At 34.5% G+C, this 23899-nt stretch overlaps 1 protein-coding gene across 2 annotated transcripts in view; it reads left to right on the top strand.

The window, feature by feature from the left end:
• LOC126979623 (fatty acid synthase-like) overlaps positions 1-23899 on the top strand; it is a 46485-nt gene that overhangs the window by 8085 nt on the left and 14501 nt on the right. The window contains exons 3-23 of one of the 2 annotated variants that reach the window (XM_050829059.1): positions 1757-1949; positions 4230-4350; positions 5932-6135; positions 6801-6917; positions 7511-7689; positions 8157-8302; positions 8736-8939; positions 9802-9988; positions 10527-10689; positions 11842-12011; positions 12393-12544; positions 13535-13718; positions 13905-14053; positions 15165-15349; positions 15466-15585; positions 15929-16038; positions 19305-19495; positions 20173-20330; positions 21506-21745; positions 21995-22091; positions 22564-22710. In XM_050829059.1, the coding sequence (XP_050685016.1) occupies positions 1757-1949; positions 4230-4350; positions 5932-6135; positions 6801-6917; positions 7511-7689; positions 8157-8302; positions 8736-8939; positions 9802-9988; positions 10527-10689; positions 11842-12011; positions 12393-12544; positions 13535-13718; positions 13905-14053; positions 15165-15349; positions 15466-15585; positions 15929-16038; positions 19305-19495; positions 20173-20330; positions 21506-21745; positions 21995-22091; positions 22564-22710 (3417 nt within the window). Of the gene's footprint in view, positions 1-1756; positions 1950-4229; positions 4351-5931; positions 6136-6800; positions 6918-7510; positions 7690-8156; positions 8303-8735; positions 8940-9801; positions 9989-10526; positions 10690-11841; positions 12012-12392; positions 12545-13534; positions 13719-13904; positions 14054-15164; positions 15350-15465; positions 15586-15928; positions 16039-19304; positions 19496-20172; positions 20331-21505; positions 21746-21994; positions 22092-22563; positions 22711-23899 lie in introns of those variants that run through there. The other variant, XM_050829067.1, reaches the window with a different exon arrangement.

The following is a 23899-nucleotide window of genomic DNA, read 5'->3' as shown; positions in this document are numbered from 1 at the left end:
GAAACCAAATTGATTTTTGTTCATTAATTTACAAAAATGCATTTGTAGCTATTGAAGCAAAAGTTTTTCAAAAAATTTACTAAAAATAGGCAGCACTGAAATAGACCTGAAATTAGCAGAGTAAAAAGAACTGCCCGATTTAAACAAAGGCATAACTTTGCTGTATTTTATGAGGCCAGGGAACACAGCCTCATCTATGAATTAGTTAAATATTATAGCTAATTCAGGTGCTATAATGTCAAGTATGTATTTTACAATATTAGTCGAATGGCCCCATAGGTCCTTTGTATTTTTTAGGTTAATTAATTTGAAGATTTTAATTATATCGCTACCTTTATCATGCTTAAATTTCAAATCGATGAAAGATACTGGTATGTGTAAGTCAAGCATATCAGGTACTGCTTTTGGTGACGAGTTAAGGTCTTTGGTGGTGATAATCGGGATTTCGGAGAAGTATTTATCAAATTCATTTGCAACGCGATTATTAATAATTAAATAGATAGAGGTGTTACGGCAATTCGATCTACCATTAGTATGAGTATTTTTTTACATATATTTTAAATTCTTCACTTTTATTGTAATGTTTCTCATAATAAATGTCCAACAAGCGTTTACGACCTTGGTGGATACTCATTGTTGCCCAATCATTAAAACAATGTTGGTTGTTTACTGTTACCGTTGCTGTAGTAAAAATCCTGTCAAATTCCTCACAAAAGGAATTGAAGACTAAGTTGTAGTGAATATTAGCAGTTTTACCACAGTGTAAAAATGGTATCGTATTTACCAAATTATTTCTAAGCCTCTCAAGACGGCTACCCGTAACTGGTATAATTGTCACCGTTTTTGGTCTGACATTGTCCAATCTTGTATTTAGAATTAATATATATATATACCGCAGGCAAGTCCCAATATACCCCTATAACACTCTATAAGGCGGAACCACTCTAACGCGTTATAGGGGTGGTTACCTGTATATTATGAAGTAGTATTGTATAATGCAATTCAAAACGTTTATGTCAGCTAAATATTCAGTTAACGCCAGCATTGTCCCATATAACTCGGGATTTCCCACATACATATTTTTGTACTGTTAAATTTGTAATGATTTGTACAGTTGATATTTAGTTAGGCATACCTTAGTACGTGTGTTAATTGTGTTATTAAATAATTTATTTAAATATTTAAACTAGGCAAACTATTGTAAATACTTATTACGAATTGAGATTAATTATTATTATTATGAATTACGAGGTCGTAAAAATTAAAAATGCTTTGAGGCATAGTTTCAGCTGAAATATAGTTAGCAATGTGTTATGTTTTTAAAGTGATACCCCTCCGTTTTTAAAATTTTATGAACGATGCGGGACTCGAACCCACGACCTCCGGCGTTCCGTGCCGGTGCTCTAACCAACTGAGCTAACCGTTAACTAAGCTAACATATTGTTTAGATTTACAAGAGCGACATCTCAAGTCAATTTCCTAATATGCAAATATTGGGGTTGAGCAGGTTATCAACTGTAAAGTAGATCCTGTAGATGAAGCCACAACCTGAGAGTTGAACAATGCATACAAGATTTTATAACGATATGACACTCGAACGGTTAGCTCAGTTGGTCAGAGCACCGGCACGGAACGTCGGAGGTCGTGGGTTCGAGTCCCGCATGGTTCATAAAATTTTGTTGTTTTTCAAATTTTATTTGTGTAGTTTAGTAAGTTTAACAGCTTCCTGAATCTAAAATAGACATCGTTTTCGTAGGTAAATCCAGTGGGGACGAATGAACCGAGGTGGGAATATAACCACCCAGAGATCGCAAATTACACCGGCCAAGCTCCTGATTTGGATCGTTTCGATGCTCAGTTCTTCAAGGTGCATTACCGACTAGGAAACTCTATGGACCCAATGTCTAGGAGAATTCTTGAACATACATACGAGGCAATATACGATGCAGGTAAAGATATATTAAAAATGGGATTCAAAATAAACCCACAATCTCATGGTTTAACAAAGATTAATTATAATACAAATTGTGCGTATATTCATAACATGTTTTTTTTCTATTTTTATAGGACTGTTGATTTGAGCCATTCTTTATATTTTCAACGACAGATTTGATTCTCGTGGATATAATAGCATTCATTCCACGACTGGGGTGTTTGTATGTCACTCTAGTATAGATGTTTAAAATATTTATAAAGAAATTTGAATTTAGCAACCTTTCTTAAAAAAAAGGGTTTGAAGAATATGTAGTGATAGAAGATTAACTTGATAGGATTATCGATCTGCCTGCGCGTCTCCGGCGAGGAGAAAAAATTGGGACGTCCCAGGCCTATGGTTGCCGTAATATATTTATTGGTTGTAGTGTTGATGTAGAAGAGCCGCGCTACCATCTTATCAGCCATGCTAGTCAAATAGATAGGCATCTGCTATGTTTTGAATACCTTAGTGACGAAAACACTCATTCCCCATCATCCCTCCATTAGAAGTCTGAGAGTTCCTGTCGCATTTTCAAGAGGGCACAGAATCGCTTATCTTCAAGGACGGTGGAGGAAGTTATAAGTTACGTGGAGCCACCACGCTTAATGTGAACTTTAACGGTCCCTATTTTCTTTGAAACTAGTTGACACAATTGAATTATACTTCCTCGTTGATGTTCTGGCAACCCAGAAAGGTTAAGTGTATGGGCGACACACCCACTCTGGCCACAGTCTGAACTACTTTAATTTGGAAGGTATCATGTCCTATTTCTCTGTGCCAAGGCGCATTAAATTCAGTTCTGGCGTTCTCCACGGGACGACATACCGCCAACTTCCTTACTAGCTAACGGGCTAGTACGTATATGCTGAGATTTTCTTAACAGAAAAACCCAGTACCTTACTATTTTCAGGCCTGACCCCGGAATCAAACCCAGAACCTTGTCATCTTCAATCGAATACGCTAATCACTAGACCAACGAGGCAATTTAGTAAAAATAAACCTATGTCAGTTAAAACCTGCCAACCACAGCGTGCCGAGTCTCAAGTTCTAAATCGCATTAATAATTAGGCTGCAATAATATTGGTGATTGTAGGCATCATTGAAACCATTATTAAAAGAAGTAGTGAAGTCAAGAATAGTATTAAATAATAGTAGGTACCTGTGGGTAAAAATATTTTTGTTCCTTTTAGGTATGAACCCGAAAGATCATTTTATAAAGTGACCTCCGGTATAGATTTAAATGCCGTCATAGTAAAAAATGCTTGTTTGTCTATAAGGTCTTTCGAGCCACACTTATTAAATGTCTGGCCAAGCTGAGTGTGTTTTGCCCATTGTCATTTGAATATCATTCCGTTAATTAATTATTATTAAGTTATTTTGTAATAATTTCTTTCATTTGTATACTCATTTTCTAGGATACGTTCCAACACTCGCAAGCTCGAGAGTTGTCATGCGCACCTAGATTTGATCAATTCAGTTATTGAATTCACCGATAGTTGAAAAGACATCTCAAGTCTAAGTAGTCTAATTTCCTCGGCCAAAGTATCGTATTGGCTGGTATCAACTACATTCTCCATATTTGTCACCTGACGAACGTTGGTATTTAGCTAAAATTGCCTTCATTGCAAAACCATTTTGTAATACGGCAGTTAGGGCTAATATTTGTACAAGCACGATGGTTTACTGAGGTACATTTACAGCATTTAACAGAATCGAATGAGGAAAGAAATTTGCCACACGAATAACATTTCCTTGCTTTACTTGCCATCTTTATTTACAAATGTGCCAGTACCCCACAGTATGAACAAATATTCTTCCGAAAACTATCCACGATATGATGCACAGAGGTCCCATATATCTTTGCAACGCCAAAAAGAATCGATGGATGATAACTTGATTGTTGGTGATTCGAGTCACTTTTCATATTATGCGGTCAATTGGAAGTAGATGATACTGGAGTGTGTCCCATATGTACTTCATGTGAAGCTGAAATTATCCATGGTTATATAGTTGCCTGTGGTTTGAGGTGAAGTACTATCTCACCTTACTAAGCAAATAAAATCATTTACAGGTTAACTATCCCTAAGAAAAATTACTAAATAATTACTCCGGGTATGTGAAGTAAGAAGTGTAAATGTATATATAAATAATCATGGATACACAAATGTATGTCTTGAGTCGATGGAAGTCAAATTAAATATAAGTTGAGTTAAATATTAAAGTTAGTCTCAAATTTGTTGAAATTATTTTTCAGGTATATGTCCTCAAGAGCTCAGTGGAAAAAAGGTCGGTTGCTACATTGGCACATGTATGTCAGAATCAGAGAAATCCAGCTTCTATTCTGCAACTGCTAGAACTGGTTTTGGCATTGCTGGGTAATATATTAATCATTTATACTTGTTCCTTTTTAAGTTTCTGTCCCACAAAAGGAAAAGAAATATTATAGGTTCACCCAAAACCCTCTTTAAAGGAACAAAGCTTATAATAAGATAATTAGGAAATATTAATATTTATATTCAACCCTGATCTTCTCAATCAAATCAAATCAAGTTTTATGAATAATATTTTAACATTTTATAGTTGACTCAAGTTGCGATTCGTAATAGGAAAATAAAAAAACCTGTAGACAAACGGAATAAGGAACATTATATTAATACACGGGCTCAACAGGACCTTAAAACTCTTGTAATTACCGCCATTACGGAATACTACATGGATTTAAAAGAAGATGAAATAAATAGAATGCAAAGACTAGGAAAATATAATATACGGGATGGAAAAATCAGACCTATACTACTGTTCACAACAATCCTCCAAGGTTCAAACCCAAAAAAATAAACACAAAATGAAACCTAATACCGACACACAAGATTAATTGTCCAAAGAAGCTCTGTTCAATAACAAAGAAAAGAGAAACATAGGTAAGAAAGAATACGAAAATGAGAATAGAAAGAATGAACACACGGGTTACGGCACACCTCAACCATAAATAAATAAATTTAAAATTAAAGTAAATAATTGAAATTTTCATACAAACAATTTACATATTTAGGGAATAAAATTTAATCACCCTTTCGTGGGCTCACCTTCGAATTCTGACAGGTACCCTGCAGCGTGGAAGAAGTAAGTGTCAGTGTCTACATATCTCGAGGGAACTAGATTACTTACAGGAAATTAAATTGTTCTGAAAGTGAATTATGTAAACTTGGATTATAACCAACGCATTGAGAGAAAAGTTGCAGTAACACAGATAGCAATGGAGAGCACTAGGCTGGTTTTAAACAACAGTATAAGATTAGAAACACTGACCTAAGGAAAATTATAAAACTTACCGACATATTCAAACGAATCGACGAACAAAAGTGGAGAAGGGCAGGAAACGTGATACATGATAAATTGAGGAAATGGAGCAAGAGAGTTACAGAATGTCCAAAAGATAGCAAAAGGAGATGAGGAAGACAACACACAAGACTAAATAAAATTTACAGCAGCACGTAACTGGAAAAGAATTGCTTAAACAGACAAGAGTGGAAATCGTTGGAGGCCTTTGCCAACTGGCACAAACTAAGAGACATTTTATAATTTGTACATGCTTTACATTTTTAGTTTTCCAAAGTTAATTGTCTTTTTGCACGGAATCAACAGCTGTAAGGGTACATCCCAGTGACCTAAAATAAAATATTCAGTGACTCACAAGATTAGAACAAGTAAAGTAATTAATCTGAAAATCGTTCTTTGTTTTTATATCACAAGAATACCGACGTGTTACCCAAACGCATTTAGCGCCTACAATGATTTTAATAGTAAAAGTGTCGTGCGGTATCATAAATCATTTCGCAAATTTAATAAGCACTCTAGTACACTTGTTGCGGAGTCATACTGAAACTAGCTAGCTGTTTTCTATAGGTATAATGCTTGCAAAGTTAATATTATACAATACCTTATTATATTTTCAGGTGCAGCAAAGCCATGTTTGCCAATCGTATTTCGTACTGGTTAAATGTCAAAGGACCCTCAATGTCTGTAGATCAAGCATGCTGCAGCGCATCGGTGGCTTTACAGTTGGCATATGACGCTATTCGTCGCGGTGATTGCGAAGCAGCTGTTGTAGGTGGTGCAAATCTTTGTCTCCATCCCCAACAGTCAATTCATACTTCAAGGCACGTATATTGATATTATAGGCAGGCATGAATATTGTTATTCTAGAACAACAATTTCAATATCATTATTGGTAATGCTAGTCGTGATGTCAAGGGTCTAAATGGTCTGGTAGATTGGACCTAGGGTAGGTCGCAGATGTGGAACACAAATTCCGTCAATAGTCTGGCTCATTCTAATACTCAAGTTGCTTCAGTTAATGGAGAGGCTTCTCCATCGACTATTCCGCCGTTCGCCATTCTTGGCAGTCTTGGTCTCAGTGAGACTTACAATTTGTGTGCCGTTAAGTGACGAAGCACTTGGCTTGGGAGTAAATACAATTTACGCGACACAATAGAGTTACTCGAAGCACAAGTACTGGCTATTTTTCAATCTTATTCATCAGCTATCTAGATTGGAACTGTAGCCAAAATCGAAATTTTAAATGTGGTTTATAAATCACATATTGGACGTCAAAATTTACCTTCCTTTTGAAAAGATAAGGCATATACCTTTCACTCTTAGAGTTAAGAAGTTCTTCTAGCAGGAAACTCAGCGGAACGTTTGTTTATTTCGAAATAACATTTCATTACAATTAAATTATAATAACATTATATTATATTTCGAAAAATGAGTGATAGATTTGAATTACTACAAGTAAATTTCATTAATTAGCTTTAAATTTCAGGGTTATAAATTTATGTCCCGATGGTAAAACAAAGTCGTTTGACAAGAATGCTGATGGCTGTGCTCTATCGGAATCTATAAGCGTATTTTTCGTACAAAAAGCCAAAAACGCTAAACGGTATGTATAATTATTATTACATAGCTGTGACCCCCCGCGACTTCGTCTGCATTTACCAGTGTTAGTTGGTGTTCAAATGCTGCCACATGCATATATTATACTACATATTATCTATTTGCAAATCTAACTACAATGAATAAGCCTTTTTTACTTTCGGGTTAAAATATCGCACATGACATTCACAAACAATGAGCTTTTCTATTGGTAATAGAATTTTCAAAATTGGTTCAGTAAATCCGGAGATTATCTCCTCACAAACTTTACCTCTTTATAATATTTTAATAGAAGACATCATCATTTTGTTATACACTGCTAAATAAAGAAAACATAATATGTTCATATTTACTTTAAAATATGAAGATTTGTCATGTTTTCAACTGGTATTTACTGATTATAACTGATTACTTATATCTAAATGTATAATTATAAAGATAAGTGTAGGACTTTTCCATAATATTCTAGGTCTTATTGAATTAATCCAAAACAACTCTCGTTCATCAATATACACATTTGAAAAACAATTTCTCATACATAAAATAATCATAACCGAAGCAATGCTGTCGTGGTCTTACTAATTTGAATATAATTTTTAGTGTCTACGCTGAAGTTGTTCACGTAAAAAATGAATATACAGAAATACTTAAAACTGAAACTGGACCAAAATACAGTTTTTATCGCGACGTTGATAACATGACTGATTTCATAAAACAGTTTTATGAGGAAGCCAATGTAGATCCTGAAGATGTTAAATACGTTGAAGCTGTGGGTTCTGGTGGGTATAAAATATAAGAATATGGAAAATATCACCATTATCTTATGAGTTCGTTCAGAATAATATGTATAATAAAGTAGAAATCTATGTTTACACGCTATCTCTGACTAAATTTCAAAGTTTTATTAAAAATGTCGCTGCTGTAAATCTTATTCCATCTTTAACGGCTAAACAATACGGCCCGGGATGAGATTTGATTATCTTTAGCAATTACTTATGGATAACTTATATCAAGCATACAACTATTGACAGAGCTAAAAAGAAAACTCTTTCTTCTCAATTAGATATTTGATGGAAATTAAAAGAACTCTTAAGAAATCTGGACTTTTCTTGTATTTTAAATTTAAGAGAATCAAAGACAAACTTTGCTATTCTGGTATTTTTCCTTAAACTTCACATCAAAATTTCTGAAAATAAACCATGCCATATAATGGTCTAAAGCTGAGAAATCTTTTATACATTTACAGCAACAGACGAAGCAGACAAAGTTGAGCTTGAAGCATTTAACAATGTGTATTGTACACAAAGACGTGAAGAACCATTGCTTGTTGGAAGTGTTACTTCTAATATTGGTTATACTGGTGCTGCTTCGGGTATCTGTTCCATCCTTAAAGTAAGTAAAGAGATTATACGAATAAATTTTCAGTTAATATGAAGTATTAACTTTAATTAACTATATTCTGACATCAGGCTTAAAATATTCTTCTAATTTCTATTCCGCAAATGATTCAAAAGACAAGTATATTTTTAGTTGTTTTGTTATACTTGGTTTTAAATAAGAATCTCCGCACAATAAATTTTGGACGAGACACAATTTAGGGCTAGGCTTGTTGGAAAAGCTAAGATTAAAATTAAACATTGCTCTTACAAAGGCATAGAGATAGCATTAATCCTCCTTTTTATATCATTAATCTAACAATTTGCAGCATTCATTAGTAATAAGATCTAATATAATGAATAATAGTTTAAAGGTATTACGAGTGTTGTGTTATACTTTTCAGTACGAACCACGTGTGATTTAGCTCATACAGTATTTTTGAATTTAGGTTCTTTTGGCGTATCGTAATGGACTCATAGCTGGAAATATGCATTGTGAAAATGTTCGTGACGATATAGATGCACTTCGTGATAAACGCATTCAGGTAGTCACTGACCACAAAAAGTTCAACGGAGGATACGTCGCTGTTAACGGAATATCAATTACTGGTATCAACGCGCACGTACTTTTGAAAAGAGTGCACAAAACAAAGGTAATGTTACTAACTTCAATTACTGTGTAATGTTTCAGGTATTAAAGATGGTATTAAATTGAAGTGTAACAAACTTTATATGTGACTCTCTAATACAGGAAATAATACACCCATACTTGAATACAAAGTAACTGTTTTTTTTGTTTAATAAATAACTAAATTAGAATTAATTGAGTATTTTGTAATATAGTCCAGTTTTAGGTAAGATGGATGCAAGAACAATACCTAATAATATGTAGCATTCTCTGCTAGAAATATTTTTAGTAGTTACCTCAATATCTGATCGCAGTGATTCTGTGGTCTTGCGTTTGATTTTTTGAAGTGAAAACTGTAAATGTTATTTCATGAATGAACAAAAAAAAAACTACCTGCTTCATTGTGTTTTCACTTCTATCATATTGTTGTCTTGCACAACCAGTTATTGTTATGGGATTAGCAGGACAAACGATCGTAGGGGTCATTTAATGTTGGGGAATGTTTCGTGGTCTTAACGTGTTCATTACGTTTGCGGTTAAACCACTTAGTAGTCCATACTCTCTTTTAATACCAGGAATCACAAGGGCGTTGCCGACCTTATAAAGCGTTAAATAAACGGACATATTATTCAATTATTTATTAAAAATTTAAAAAAATTAATTATTAATTAAATTCTAAAACCGAAATACATTGTTACGTCTTTGAGCAGATTATATCAAATATATTTCAAACTAAGAGTTAATTCCATTACCAGAGAAGTGTCAGTAAACTTGATGCAATACTATTACATCGCCAAATTCTTAACAACAATTTAGCATTATATAAAGTACCTATTAGTATAAACTATGCTAAGTGCCATTTAAATATTAGTATCAATACTTTGCAGGATCTGTCTCGGTATCAGACTAGTATACCACGTTTGGTCACAATATCTGCCAGACAACAGTCAGCGGTAAACAGTATTTTTAAGGACTTGAAAAGTCGTCCGATCGATCCAGAAGAATTGGCCTTATTCTATAATATCCATGAGCACCATATAAGCGGACATCTGGGTAGAGGATTTACAATTTTAGGTAACGAAATATTGATTATGCTCATATTACTTTGTTTTAGTTATAGATGCAAAAATACATTGCATTTTCATTGATATTATTGCTATAATTATATTAGTATAATCAACTGCAAGAAAAGAGTAGGTTATTAAATTGTGTATAATAATAATGAAATATATTGGTCATACTTTTTTTTACCAAAAACTTCAAAATGTAGCAGAGAACATATTTTATTGCACGGCGGTTAAACCGCCAGCGTGTTGGAGTGTTATATTGACGATAGATCACCTTGCATCAATTTTGGATCTTAAAATGGTTGTCAATAACCCCAGTTAATGTCAAAATCATTAAAATACGAAAGTTTTAATAAGATATGGATTTGTATTGTTGATATTTTAATTATCTTGATATAAAGTATATTCATGTTTAAATTAGAGTATAACAAGTTTTTATGGTAAATAGTTTAACGTTACATTTCTGAATAATGATCGTTTAATATTCGTGCAGTGACTGTGCGTTTTAAGTTAAGTTAATATTTTTTATATTATTGTCATTATAGATACAAATGAGGATCAGGAGACTGTATGCTTGGTGCAGAATTCAGATTACTTCGACAATGCCAAGAAACCTTTGTGGTTTGTGTATAGCGGTATGGGCTCCCAGTGGGTTGGAATGGGAGCACATCTCATGCGTATACCAATCTTCGCTGGAGCCATTGAAAGGTTTCGAATATAATTTTAATTTTCAAATTAATAAATTAAAAATACATCATCAGTAGAGGTTGCTAATTGAGCTGATTTTAGTTTTAACCATTATTTTTTAATGTATTAATAAAAGGTAGATAAAATAAAATATCAGATTAAAAAACATATTTAGCTCACAATATAAGTACCAACGACTCCTTTTGAAACAAAGCTTCTATACGGTCGTTCTGGCGGTTCTTCTCTATCCGTGATGAGCGTCAGATTCTAGCGTTGCACGAGAGCGTCAGATTAAAAAAAATTACAAGATATATTATATTGTACCGCACAAATTATTTTATTATTACTTTATTTACTGTAAGAGAACAAAAATTACCGACATAGTCCAAATTATTGCGAAACTGAAGTGGCAGCGGTAAGGGCACATAGTTCGTCGGACAGATGGCCGTTGGGGCAGTAAAGTCGATGGCCGTTGGGGCAGTAAAGTCCTCGAATGGCGACCACGTACCGGAAGACGCAGTGTTGGTAGGCCCGCAGGACTGAGTATCGTGGAAATCTTTGGGCTTCTTCCGGCTGATGATAATTTCTCTAAGTTGCTGCCCAGTTACAAATTGCGTGTCGTCTGCATATTGGGAGTTGTTGTCAGTATGTATCGGTACCTCGACAATAACATTTAAAATTGAGTCAAGGTGGAGGCTCTGGTGAATTTAGTTTATCTGGAAGGGCCAGTCGGACTAGGATCGGACAACAGCATTCTGGGCATTTCCACAGTTTTGTAGCGCTGATCCATTAATCGCTTTGTAGATATATCGACAAATTGTAAATCATACTTTAGGCTACAGTAGCATATATTATATTCTTTCAATGGCTCAACGGCATGCTGCTGCATTGCTTATTGTCACTAACAGACATTTTAAAACAAAACAAACGGCAATCACGTGACTATGCAACATTCTTAACTAGAAATTATCCAAAATTTTAATGTATTTATAACATCATTTAGTAATTGTATAATATGTAACTGATTAAATGACTATGATATAAGCCTAGATGATTTACTATTTCAGATACGTAAGCTCGATTGGTCTGGTGCTGGTGTAAATGTGTCAAATGGTTTTAAATGTGCATAACATAAAATAATTTTTGACAATCCTATCGAAATTTTTTTTGCAGATGTGATAAAGTCTTAAAACCTAAAGGAATTGATATAGTTCATATAATAACATCTCAAGACAAGACTATGTTTGATAATATTTTGCACTCGTTCGTCGGAATTGCTGCCATTCAAATTGGACTTACTGATATACTAACTGCAGTAGGATTTGTACCGGATAAAATAATTGGTAATATTATATACTATAAGTTGTTCACATTCATAAATTTTCCTATATACATATTATTGAGAAACAGCGATGAGCTTGGAACGCTCAAAATGCTGAAAGGTACTGAGGAATGAGCTGATATTGATGATGTAAGTAAAGCCAAAATCTAAGAGTAGTTTTTTTTTTATGCTATAGCAAGAGCCTCACGAGGCGGGAAGTTGTGAAACCACCCGTCCCTGGACATTCAGCAACATGCAAAGGTTAAGATATGCGTTGCCGACAGTTGGGCGTACATGTTTAACTTTACACATGTTTAACTTTTACATTATCTATTAACGGTATCTACAGTAAGGACTGTTTTTTAAGTGAAACGCTAGGTCAAATGATCATATTCTTTTCTAGGACACAGTGTAGGTGAACTGGGCTGTGCATATGCCGATGGTTGTTTCACCGCTGAAGAGATGATTTTGTCGGCTTATAGCCGTGGTCTGGTTTCTGTACAAACAACTTTTATTCGCGGTTCCATGGCTGCGGTTGGTGTGGGATATGAAGAAGTAAGTTTAAAACATGTTTTTTCATATTCGGAGTAGAAGGAGAGCATGATGATGACAAGTTATTCCTCTGCAGTGCGATTTAAAAGATAATTTCTTACATATTCATGCAAACTATGAATGAACTTCCCTCTGCGGTAGTTCCAGGACACTTTGGATATCTTCAAACAAAGCGTGTTTACCTAATAGGCCAGCAAAACCCATGCAATTCCTCAGGTGTTGAGAGAAACGATTCGCGATTTTATCTTGTCACAGGAACGCATCTGGCCTTTAAGGTGGGTTTAAGCGCTCAGAGTTTGTTTGTACGTGGAAAACTATTTTTGAAGAGATTTTTGGAGGTAGAGTATTGCGATGGTACAATTTCGTAGTAGGAATCAGGACAAATAGCTTTCTGACGCTCTTCATGATATTTTTTTATAGAAATGATACAAAATACGCAATAAAGAAATGTCCAAACAACACTAAACGATCTTTGAATACAGATGCTGAATCCTCGACGATTCGAGTAGCTCTGTATTGTAAATGGATCAAGCTGATGCTGAAGTGAACCTGACTAGAGATATGAGCACTATAGAAGGTATCTTGTCTCACTCTACCTCCAGTTTCTTCGAAGCCAATTTGGCTTTTCCATCTAGATATCTTTTGAATCCAAAAACAATACTAGGCCATGCACTAAAAGGGGTGTTGCCGTAGAGCAACAAATGGAGTTTAGTTATTCGTCAATGCGCAAATTTAAATCTTCTGGGACTCAAAAAAACAATGTTCGTTTTAGACCATTTCGCGACCTTAACAAGAAAAGTCACAATAGAAGATAGAAGAAGAAGATACAAGTTTCTTTCGCCACTTGTGCAATTTTGTATAAATCTGTGTGATATACAGAAATAATAGTTCCCAGAATAATATTGATGAAGAAGTGGATAGCGTCTGCTTTATTAGTTAAGTTAGTTAAAGTCTGATCTTATAAGTATAAGTCCTTTTAAAATATATTTTCAGGTATCAAAGATGTGTCCACCGGAGATTGAGGTAGCATGTCACAATAGTGCTGCCTCCAGTACAATCTCAGGTCCAGCTGATGAAATGCGTGCATTTGTTTCCAAGCTGACCGCAGACGGCATATTTGCAAAAGAAGTGCCATCATCAAACATTGCTTATCATTCTCGCTACATTGCCGAAGCAGGTAATGGCTATGTGCTCACTCATAAGGTTCCTTCTTTCAAAGATTTAGTATTTAACATGAGCTAGAAACATAATTAAATTAAAAAAATGTATAAACACAAACTATATAACACTTTGTGCTGTTTATGGTCACATGGTCGATTTCATACTATAGCCATATATTTGCGAGGCTGTTTTTTTGTATTAGGTCCTGGCTTGCTGAAATACTTGAAAGAAGTTATCAAGGAACCGAAGGCTCGCAGTGACAAATGGCTTTCTACTTCCGTGCCTGAAGATAAATGGAAAACAGAAGCAGCAAAATATTCATCTGCAGAATATCATACCAATAATTTGCTTGTAAGTATTTTAAAACATTTTTGATACGATGCCAACCAAACTATTGGGTTGATGGTCCCACACAGAAATAAACATGTTGTTCGCACTCTCAAAAAGTGTAGTAACGTAAATTTCATAGGAAAAATGAATAATATTATGCTATTCCAACAAAATCCCTGTGCTTCCCCGGTGCATAAAAAGAATTGGGAAGTTCCAGGCCCAAGGGTGACCTAGGGCATTTACCGTGGGAGGCTTCTTTGCACAGGATGCCTTCTAGATTATAGGTACCACAAGTGAGACTTTTTCTGCCGTGAAGTAGAAATGTGTAAGCATTATTGTGTTTCAGCCTGAAGGGCGCCATAGTTTGTGAAATTACTGGAAAAATGAGCCTTAACATCTTATGTCTCACGGTGACGAGCGCAATTGTAATGCACCTCGAATTTTTGGGTTTTTTAGGAATCCTGAGTGGCACCGCATTGAAATTAGCAGGGTGCCATCAACTGAACGTCCTGCTCGTCTCGTCCCTTGATTTCATGAAAAATATTATTATGAAATATCATGTCTGCCTGGTTTCGTTACTATATGTTCAATATTTTGATTCTATTGTTAGCTTGCGTTGTGCTCAAGAAGGTTGAGCGTGTAAAAGTGTAAGGATCTGTCAGAGCTATTTACTACTAGCCAGACAAGTCCTGAAACTTTTATATTGTATTAAGTGATCACTATTTCTATGTTAGGTTGACTTTAATCGTGCGTGGTAAGTAAATTATTATAAACTTATACCTTTAACATTACCGTATAGCGCGGTTCGATAATGGGCGATTTTGCTTCCTGGCGATTAGATATTTATATGATAACTTGCCTCTAGTCTATCTATAATTCCAATACCTCCGCCAGGATCGTTATTAAATAAACATCATCGATGTAGCAGTTGAAAGCCAACTATGAAAAGTTTGGTGTGAAAACTCATTAATACGCCTTTTCGATGAAATGAGACTAGTTAGATAAATATAACAAGAGAGCCAGAGTTTGCAGTTAAATTGTTGTATCGTTACATTTAAAACGTATTGGATAAAATATTAATTATTCTTATGCAGTATTTAACTTATATCATTTATTTTCTTCAATATTTTAGAATCCTGTACTTTTTGAAGAAACATCGCGTTTGATTCCGCGTGACGCTGTCTGTGTAGAGATTGCTCCTCATGGCTTACTGCAGGCTATTCTCAAACGTTCTCTGTCTGATACTTGTAAGAATATACCTTTGACGCGAAGAGGTCACAGTGATAATGCCCTTCATGTATTGGAAGCTATTGGAAAGTAAGTTTGAATAAAAAAAATATTATGCACATTTCATAGTGTAAACTCAATTTGTTGAATAAAATTATCAAAACGTGTAAATATTTTAAAATGCTATAGTTTTTTTATTTTCACAGGTTGTATATGGAGGGATACAGTCCGAAAATAAAAGCTTTATATCCCAAGGTAGAGTTCCCAGTTTCCGTTGGGACACCAATGTTGGGACATCTGGTAGAATGGGCTCACGCTGAGCCATGGTATGATGTAATTTTTCTACATAAAATAAATTAATAGATGTGAATAAACAATAAATATTAATTTATAGTCACAACAGCTGCATTAAAGTCAAAATAGAATAAAATAAATTACCAATGCTCCATTGTCTATTACAAACTCATAGAATGCAAAAATTTAAACGTTGACACAATTCTATTAAAAATCAAATCTGTTACTGACGGCTATAAGAAGCTATAAACTCACCAAGCTATATATTACCACGTTGGGTAGGCAACATTCTTAACACATTGTGTGTTCATCAAATGTAAATAACTGTTTAGTTGATTACAAATACCGTATAGTTCATGTCTTTAATATTTTTAGGACTGTACCATTATATGTATCTGCACATAGAGAGAGAACAGCGTGTTACAAAAGCATCGTTTCTCTATTCGATGATGAGCATAAATACTTGTCAGGCCATGTTATACAAGGTAAGAAATTTTTAACAAGGTGTTAAGGTAACAATTTAATTTTTGGCGAAAGATACTTACATTTCTAAAATACTGATAGGTTAGGATAATGATGATTAGATAGGATTTTTTATTCTACAACAACATTTTCAAGTTATTTTGTTTTCATCTAGAAATACATTATGAATTCAGTTAATGCCCATGATTTGTTTTTGCACCATTTGACTTAACACGACAACATTTTTGATATTTTCGTTTTATCGTAATACAAAACATATGCTCTCATTTGCATAAGGTAGTTGTCCTCTGACCGAATTAGGTTCTTCTTCTAGTAAGTAGTTCTTTAGATTATGATTATTTTAGAGCAATAACAATGACACTAGAATATTGTTTAATTTAATAAAAAGAGCGCACGAACAATTCTTGGAGTGTTTCTTGCGCCACTTCGCCTCTCTCAGAGCGCCATTTATTTACAAAGCGGGGGTAGTGGAAGAAGTGACATCAAAAAGAATTCTTAAGAAATCAATTTTAAGAAAATAATATGTGCCTTTCGTGCCTTTTAACCTCACCTGCGAAAGATGTTAGGAATTAAGAAATAGTTCGTTACTCCGGCTGTTTATTTAGATTTTTCTCCAAAATTAGATTATAAATGTTTTAAATAAATAAATACTTAATCTTCCTGGTGAAAACTCTGGCTAATTGCATATGACAATTCTTTTAGTAGATTCTTAATTTATCGATTGGGATAATAGGAAGCGTGTGTTGGCACTATTTATCGATTTCTTCTGAGCTTTTGATACCTTAGATCATGGTTGCTTAATAAACAAATTAGAAGACTCCGGTATAAGATCATCTACTTCAATATTGCGGAAATAACCTTGAAAATGGATCATATTAATTAAAGTGCATCTAGCCTCTAGCAAAGTTATTCCCGTCACTGAAGGCACAGCCCAAGGATCGATGCTCGGTCCGCTTCATTTTATTGATAACGTTAATGACGTGACTGTGGTTTACTAAAATATTGTACCTCATACCTATGTGCAGATGACATTCAATTCAATCTCGGTACATAAAATCAACAATTTATACTACCCAAATACTAAAAGCACGTAGTCTCATTTGCTTTTACCCCAATTTGGACCCTAGTATTTCCATTTGTCCTAGGATCTACTCAATTACAACACACACATAACATCTTGGATCAAATGTTTTCTGTGCTAACTTTATAATAGAGTACTAAACGGTGGTCTCGGCATGAGACTGCCGTTACCATATGGCAACGGCAGCAAACAGGAGGTTCATCATAGACCATTAATTTAATTGGCACCCCATATAAATTCAGTTTGTGATAAGCTTAGAGCTTTTCTCGAAAACATCAAATTAATTAAAAGCTTTCTACCTTATAAAATTATACTGTTGCTTTACAACACATTGGCCGCTACAATAGTAAGTTATGGTTTTAGTTCGAATGGTAGAACTTACAAAAATAATATCGAAAACTTGCATAAAATATTTTTTTTTAAGAAACATGAAAGGAACTAACAAAAATTATGAGTTTCATTTATTCAAACACTAAAACTTAGATTGTAATAGATAGAAACTTAGATCAAACACTCAATCAAGCAAATCAAATTTACAAAATGGTAAAAGCCAGAAAGAATACGGTCAGAGAACTACAGCATACGTAGTATCCCGTTTAGTTAATACAATCAATGCAGTAATACGAAATAAGATTGATACAAAATTGTGAAAACAAAATTAACGTAATTTATTTTTAAACAACATGTATATTGGTTATTAAAACTTTGTCTCTTGAGTTGCCTTTCTTTGTCGAAGTCATGATTATTACGTAGTGTGTCGTGCCGCCCGCAATTGAGAACCTAACTGTTCGGTCGGAAGTTGAGTATTGTTTACTCATTTATATATCTAAACAGAGGGTCTCTCAAAAATTCAATACGAGGCGGTGGCAGTATTGCAGACGATAATAGTATTTTCTTCTTCTCAATCGTTCACTCTTGTCAGAGTGGTCGTGGTTGCCAAGATGACGCAACATTAGTCACCGTTGGTCTCCACAGTTATGGATCGCATTGCCTCCCTCGCGATGCTTCTCCACTTTTGATGGTTTGCAGCATTGCGGGAGCATCCACAACAGGTGTCTGGGTCACCGTTTTGATAAGGTCCGTCCATCGCGTGGGTGATCGTCCTCTCGCTCTTTTCCCCTCCACCTTGCCCTGCACTATCAACCGCTCAATCGATCCTTCATTTCTGGAGATGTGGCCAAAGAACTTCAGAATTCGTAGTTGCACAGTCGACGATAGCCTTTCTTTTATCTTCAGTTCTTTTAAGATGGAATTGTTGGTTCGGAAAGCCGTCCATGGGATCTTCAGGAGTCGTGTCCAACACCACATCTTTAAGGCATCAATTTTGCGGTGGTCTTGAAGTCTCCAGGTTTCAGCCCCGTAGAGGAAGATTGGAAACACAAGGCACCTCGTAAGTCGAACCTTGGTGGTTTTGGTGATACTTCTGTCCTTCCAGATCTTATTGAGCTTCTCTACCGCAGATCTGGTTATAGCACATCGCCTTCGGATGTCCAGCTCGCAACCCCTGGTATTGTAGATAGTAGAACCAAGATAGGTATAGGTTGGCACCACCTCACAGTTGGCAATGTGTTGAAATTCTATCCTGTTGTTATTTACGCGGTCTACTATCATCATCTTGGTTTTAACTCTGTTGATGGTCAGTCTGAATTCAAGGCTGATTATTTCCAAACGTGTTAGTAGTTCTTCAATATCCTCCTATAGTATTTTACTAACATAATATTTAGAACAAAGTGTAATATATTTCATAATAACTGAATAAATTTAATACGAGTAAAATAGACAGATGTAAGTCATTGTTTATAAACAGATTACAAAAGCTAAATATATTATTATATGGAAAATACACTACAGTTGGGGTGTGATAAACATAAATCTTTGAATAAGGGGAACATTGTTAAAATTTTAACATTTTTTTTAATGCATTGAAAAACAATGTATAATATTTAAACAATTTGTTATATTTAAAGCGATATCCCTCAATTCTGGGATTAATTAATTTAATTTGTAACCAAAATTTATGAACGATGCGGGACTCAAACCCGTGACAGTTTGGGTTCCGTCCGAGCGCTCTTCCAACTGAGCCAACCGTTCAAGTGACGTTATGGTTCGTAAATACAGAATCTACTTTACAGTTGATAACCTGCTCAACCCCAATAATTGTAATTTAATGTATAATATTATTTTCAGGAAAAACTGTTTTCCCCTACTCCGCAGTATTGGTGTCTGTATGGGACACATTAACTATGTTATCGGGTGATGACCGAAGGTCTACATCAGTGCAATTCACCAATGTTCAACTTTTAGCGCAACCGATTATTCATAATCAAAAACAGCTCAAACTAGTTACGTCGTTTCACAGAGGGAATGGACGGTTTGAGGTATTAAATATAAAAGAAACAGAAAAAACATATTAGAGTATTTTTTGAAGTTACACTTCTATAGGTGCGTTATGAAAAATGATGAGAGTGAAATTTAAAGATGCGCGCGCACCACTGTAACACAAATGTAACAGGGTGAAGTTGACGTTTGCGACATTCGTTATTTTTTTTGGTATCTTCGTCCATTATTAGGATAGGCAAAGGGTTCAAGCCCGTACAGCCGTATTCATTATATAATAATTAATTGTCAAAGCCATCGTTGCAAGATTTTTACAAAATTGTTCTTTCTACAAACGTAGAATAGCACGAGAAATAAATAATTTAACGATTTTTGCTTGGCTAGGCCAAAGAAGTATAACTTCTTGTGTTCATACATAAGTACACACACACACTTTTTTATTTACATGAAAATTTCTTAATGACTATATAAAGTTGGGGACTCATTTGTTTGGCAGTGTAACATGCTACCTAGTATTGTAGCAATCAACATGCACCAGCGATAACGATCGGTTGAGCTTCTAAGTATTTAATTGATACAGATACATTTAGTGTTACGTCTCTAAGTGAGTACCCAGCTTAATATTTGACAATTGATACTTGGCACTATCAGCCTATTTGAAAATAAACTTAAATTTAAGAAACGAAAGAAAGGACTAAAGATTTTATGAATTCTCTAGGTAACTCATGAAGGAACGCAAGTTGCTACAGGATTCATAAGCGTATACCAAGATGACAAGGACAGAGCATTCAGTAGACATTCTGAAGAAACGAGTACAAGAATATTGAACTTGAATGACATCTACGAACTATTGTACATAAAGGGTTGTAGTTATAAGTGAGTACCACATGAATTCAATACATCATGGACCTATAGAATGATTACTACGACTGTTAATAAAACTATAAAACCCAAATAAGAACCATCAGTGCAGTTACGACTTTATTAAAGCACCATATTACATTATACATCATAATTTTTTTTTGAAAAGAAAAAAACGGGAAAGGGAACTGAGCTCAGGATACCTTGCCATCCTTGGAAGTTTGGAGTATGCTTTAAGCTTAGAGGTCCCTAACGGCCGGTACCAATATACTATCTACAGATAGAGATAAATTACTAACTTCTACTGTCAATAATCTGAAGCTGTCCCAATATACCCGATAAGTCATTCTTATCGCCTTATATTGGGACGCGTGAATTGAAATTTCCATACAAACTTCTGTCGCTGGTAAGCTATACGTCGTCCCATTGACTGACAGCGTGTACGAATAAGGGTATATGAGTTACCGTCGATAACTTTATTGGGACAGAAAAGTCAATGATAGTTACGATTTTTATCTCAAGTAAGAGATAGACTGAATATTGGGAACGGCCGTTAGTCATGTCGATTTTAAAATACTGCAGCTGCTTCCACAAAGTGGTTGTGGGCAACAAGAACTTACTTGCGAATGCCGCGTTTGTGAAAGACTGGACATGGAATTTTGATGATGATCCTGCTTATATACTAGCAGATTTATAGTTATACCCCATTTCTGTATGGGAATAAATATAATAAGAGCTATTTTTAGCAATAAATCGATTGACAATAGAGGTTTTACAAGTAAATGTCTCACTGATATCAAATTATGCAAAAACGCATGGTGTATTCATTAGCCGTCTCTTTTCCAATCACAATTTTGATAATGCTATGGTTTCTGTTTCTGCTGCGTTAGTTCTACGCCAGATCTCGTCTTCCATAAATACTATTATTTACTATGTACACTTTTTTAACGATAAAACAAATTATACAAATCAAGCTGTAATGTGAAAAAGGTTTCACTGTGTAATCTCGCATCAAGGCGTTTTAATTGTAATCTAAAGTAAAGAGTACGATAATACAGTAGTCTACTATACATGTTATCGATACCTGAAATAAATTAAGACACGAATTGCTGCTAAATAGGTTGTCTACCTGCTTTGTCTGAAAATTAATTAAATGTTTCCTCTGTGATTTAAAATGTTCAATCTTTCAGGAATGAATTCAGAAGCATACTATGTGCAAATACTTCGATTACCCAAGCTGAAATACAGTGGAAAAACAATTGGGTGACATTCTTAAATGCAATGTTGCAGCTGCAAATTGTAAAACAACAGAATGAAGCAATAGCCTTCCCGAATTTCATAAGTAGGATTCTCATTGATGTAAATGAGCAAGCAGAATTTAAAACGGAATCTATTGTTGCTAATGTTTTTGACAACTCGCATTTGATAAGGTACGTCATACACTTTATTTGACGTTGTTTTTTAATACGTAATAAATACTTGAGAGTCCTTATTCTGAAGGAAAGTTATGAGCCCCATAATGATTTACGTAACATCCACATTTTTGTCTGCAATACTATTAAAGGATCATAATATCAAATATAATATAAGAATGATTAGATATTATAATAAGTTGATAGTATAGTCATATTACACGTTTATATCGAAAACGAAGGATTATATATTTTTTTTCTGTCCAGATGCGGTGGTGTTCTTATGGAATCTTTTAAGTTCCAAAAAGTTACCTTCTCTCCTTATAGAGAGGTATCATTATTGGGTCTGAAGAACCCAGTTCAGGTAAGTTGCATGGTTTGCTAGAGTTATTAGAGTTTGTTAAACTTAGTTAATACCATCGTTTACTCGCGGCAGGGTTTGACGACGAGCTATAAGTATGAGTGGCTGTTAATAGTTCTGAACGCGGTGCTACTAGGACCCAATCAGGACTAGTCAAATAGCCATCCTCTGCAAATAATAATAAATAATAAATCGTCTACTCCTTTAGTTTGCCGTTAAAGTCAGATAATAATTCTAAATTCGATTAGCAAATAATTACAATTAGCAAATAAATAAGTATTAGTATAATTATTGTAATTATTACTATGTTGCGTTATTATGTTGCGTCTAACACCATTATTATTATTAAGTTAATATATTTTTAACACAGTAGTTTAACTGAATGTACAAGTGAAGAGCATCTCAATTCGTCTTTTTTATATGTAGTTAATATTCTCAGTTTTGTTAATACATTATTATATCTATATATTCGCAGGCAATAAAGGCGGAAAATTTAAAAGTCGTAAGGGAATCAGCGCCCAATTTACGAGGAGCCATGCTGTCTTGTCGTCAGATTGGTAATCTGGAGTCCTTGCAGTGGATTGAACAGCCAGATTTGACTGAAACTGGGATCGATGTTAAGGTAAATGAATCAGAAATTATCAGATCCGTAGGATAACTAAAGTCGCCGACATAGCCTGGGTGAGAGCGAAACTGGAGTAGCAGTGGCAAGAGCAAATATCTCGAGGGACAGTTGGGGCAGTAAAGTCAAGACCGCCGGAATAGTTTGGGTGAGGATAGCGCAGGACCGATTGTCATGCCTTCTGACCCAAATGATGATGATTTTAAAACTTTGCCTAAACCTATTAATTAAAACCTATTAATGCCACATCTTCGTCTAATCATGATTTGGTTGATAGTATTTTAATAGTAATAATTTATATTTTTCTCTAACACTTTTATATTTTATTACCCAACGGATTTTTTAAAACTTGGTTTCGCTAACATCAAGATGGCTAATTAACACTTGGAGTTTGCAAATGCATTTAGGAGCAATGGTAAAAAAATATTTTCATACATTTGTGTCATTACAAATATCACAAGGTATATAATGTAATGATATTAATAACTAATTATGAATCGGATCAGAATATATAAACAAATTAAAATATAGAATGATGAATTTAAATGAATGTTTGTACGAAGTGATACATACAGATTGTATGGTGTTTCTTACAGTGCTTGTACTATAGTTTTACTATTAACGTATTAATTGTTAAGTAGCCTTATTTTCATATTATATTCCAAATTTTGCATTTTTTGTAAAAATATTAAATTTATGTGTATTTCCGACCTCACATTGGTGATAATTTTTAACTGATTTAAAAAAGAAGTATAATATCATATCCTTAAATTAAGGATTGGTCTCCGCTGCGCTTCAACTAGAAACCACAGGCGTAGTCGCAAAGTGCGGCAGCTAATACTACGCCGAAGTGGGCGTACTCGAGCCAGTCTCGAACAATGTGTGACGTCGACGTGCCACATGTTCTGTTAAACTTTACTAATAATTGAAACTAAACTGCCGGGTTGCGTAGTAAAACTTCATAAAAATAATACTACAAGAAATAAGAAAGACACTGGGATCACATATTATCAACAGTGAATATTTTGTATTTTAATTAAGATTACACGAATCATATTTTACAAAATTTGAAAGATGCCATAGCATCTAATAGTTGGCGTGATAAAAAGGCTATTGTACTTAGGTAGTGCGGTATCTAGTTGGAGTGTAGTGGAGACCAATCCTTAATCTAAGATCATGTCATTTGTAT

This window comes from Leptidea sinapis, chromosome 1 (genome assembly GCF_905404315.1).
Source record: "Leptidea sinapis chromosome 1, ilLepSina1.1, whole genome shotgun sequence".
In the NCBI taxonomy this organism is placed as follows: domain Eukaryota; kingdom Metazoa; phylum Arthropoda; class Insecta; order Lepidoptera; family Pieridae; genus Leptidea; species Leptidea sinapis.
Note: the sequence above shows the minus strand (reverse complement) of the source record. Positions and strands in the feature narration are given on the sequence as shown.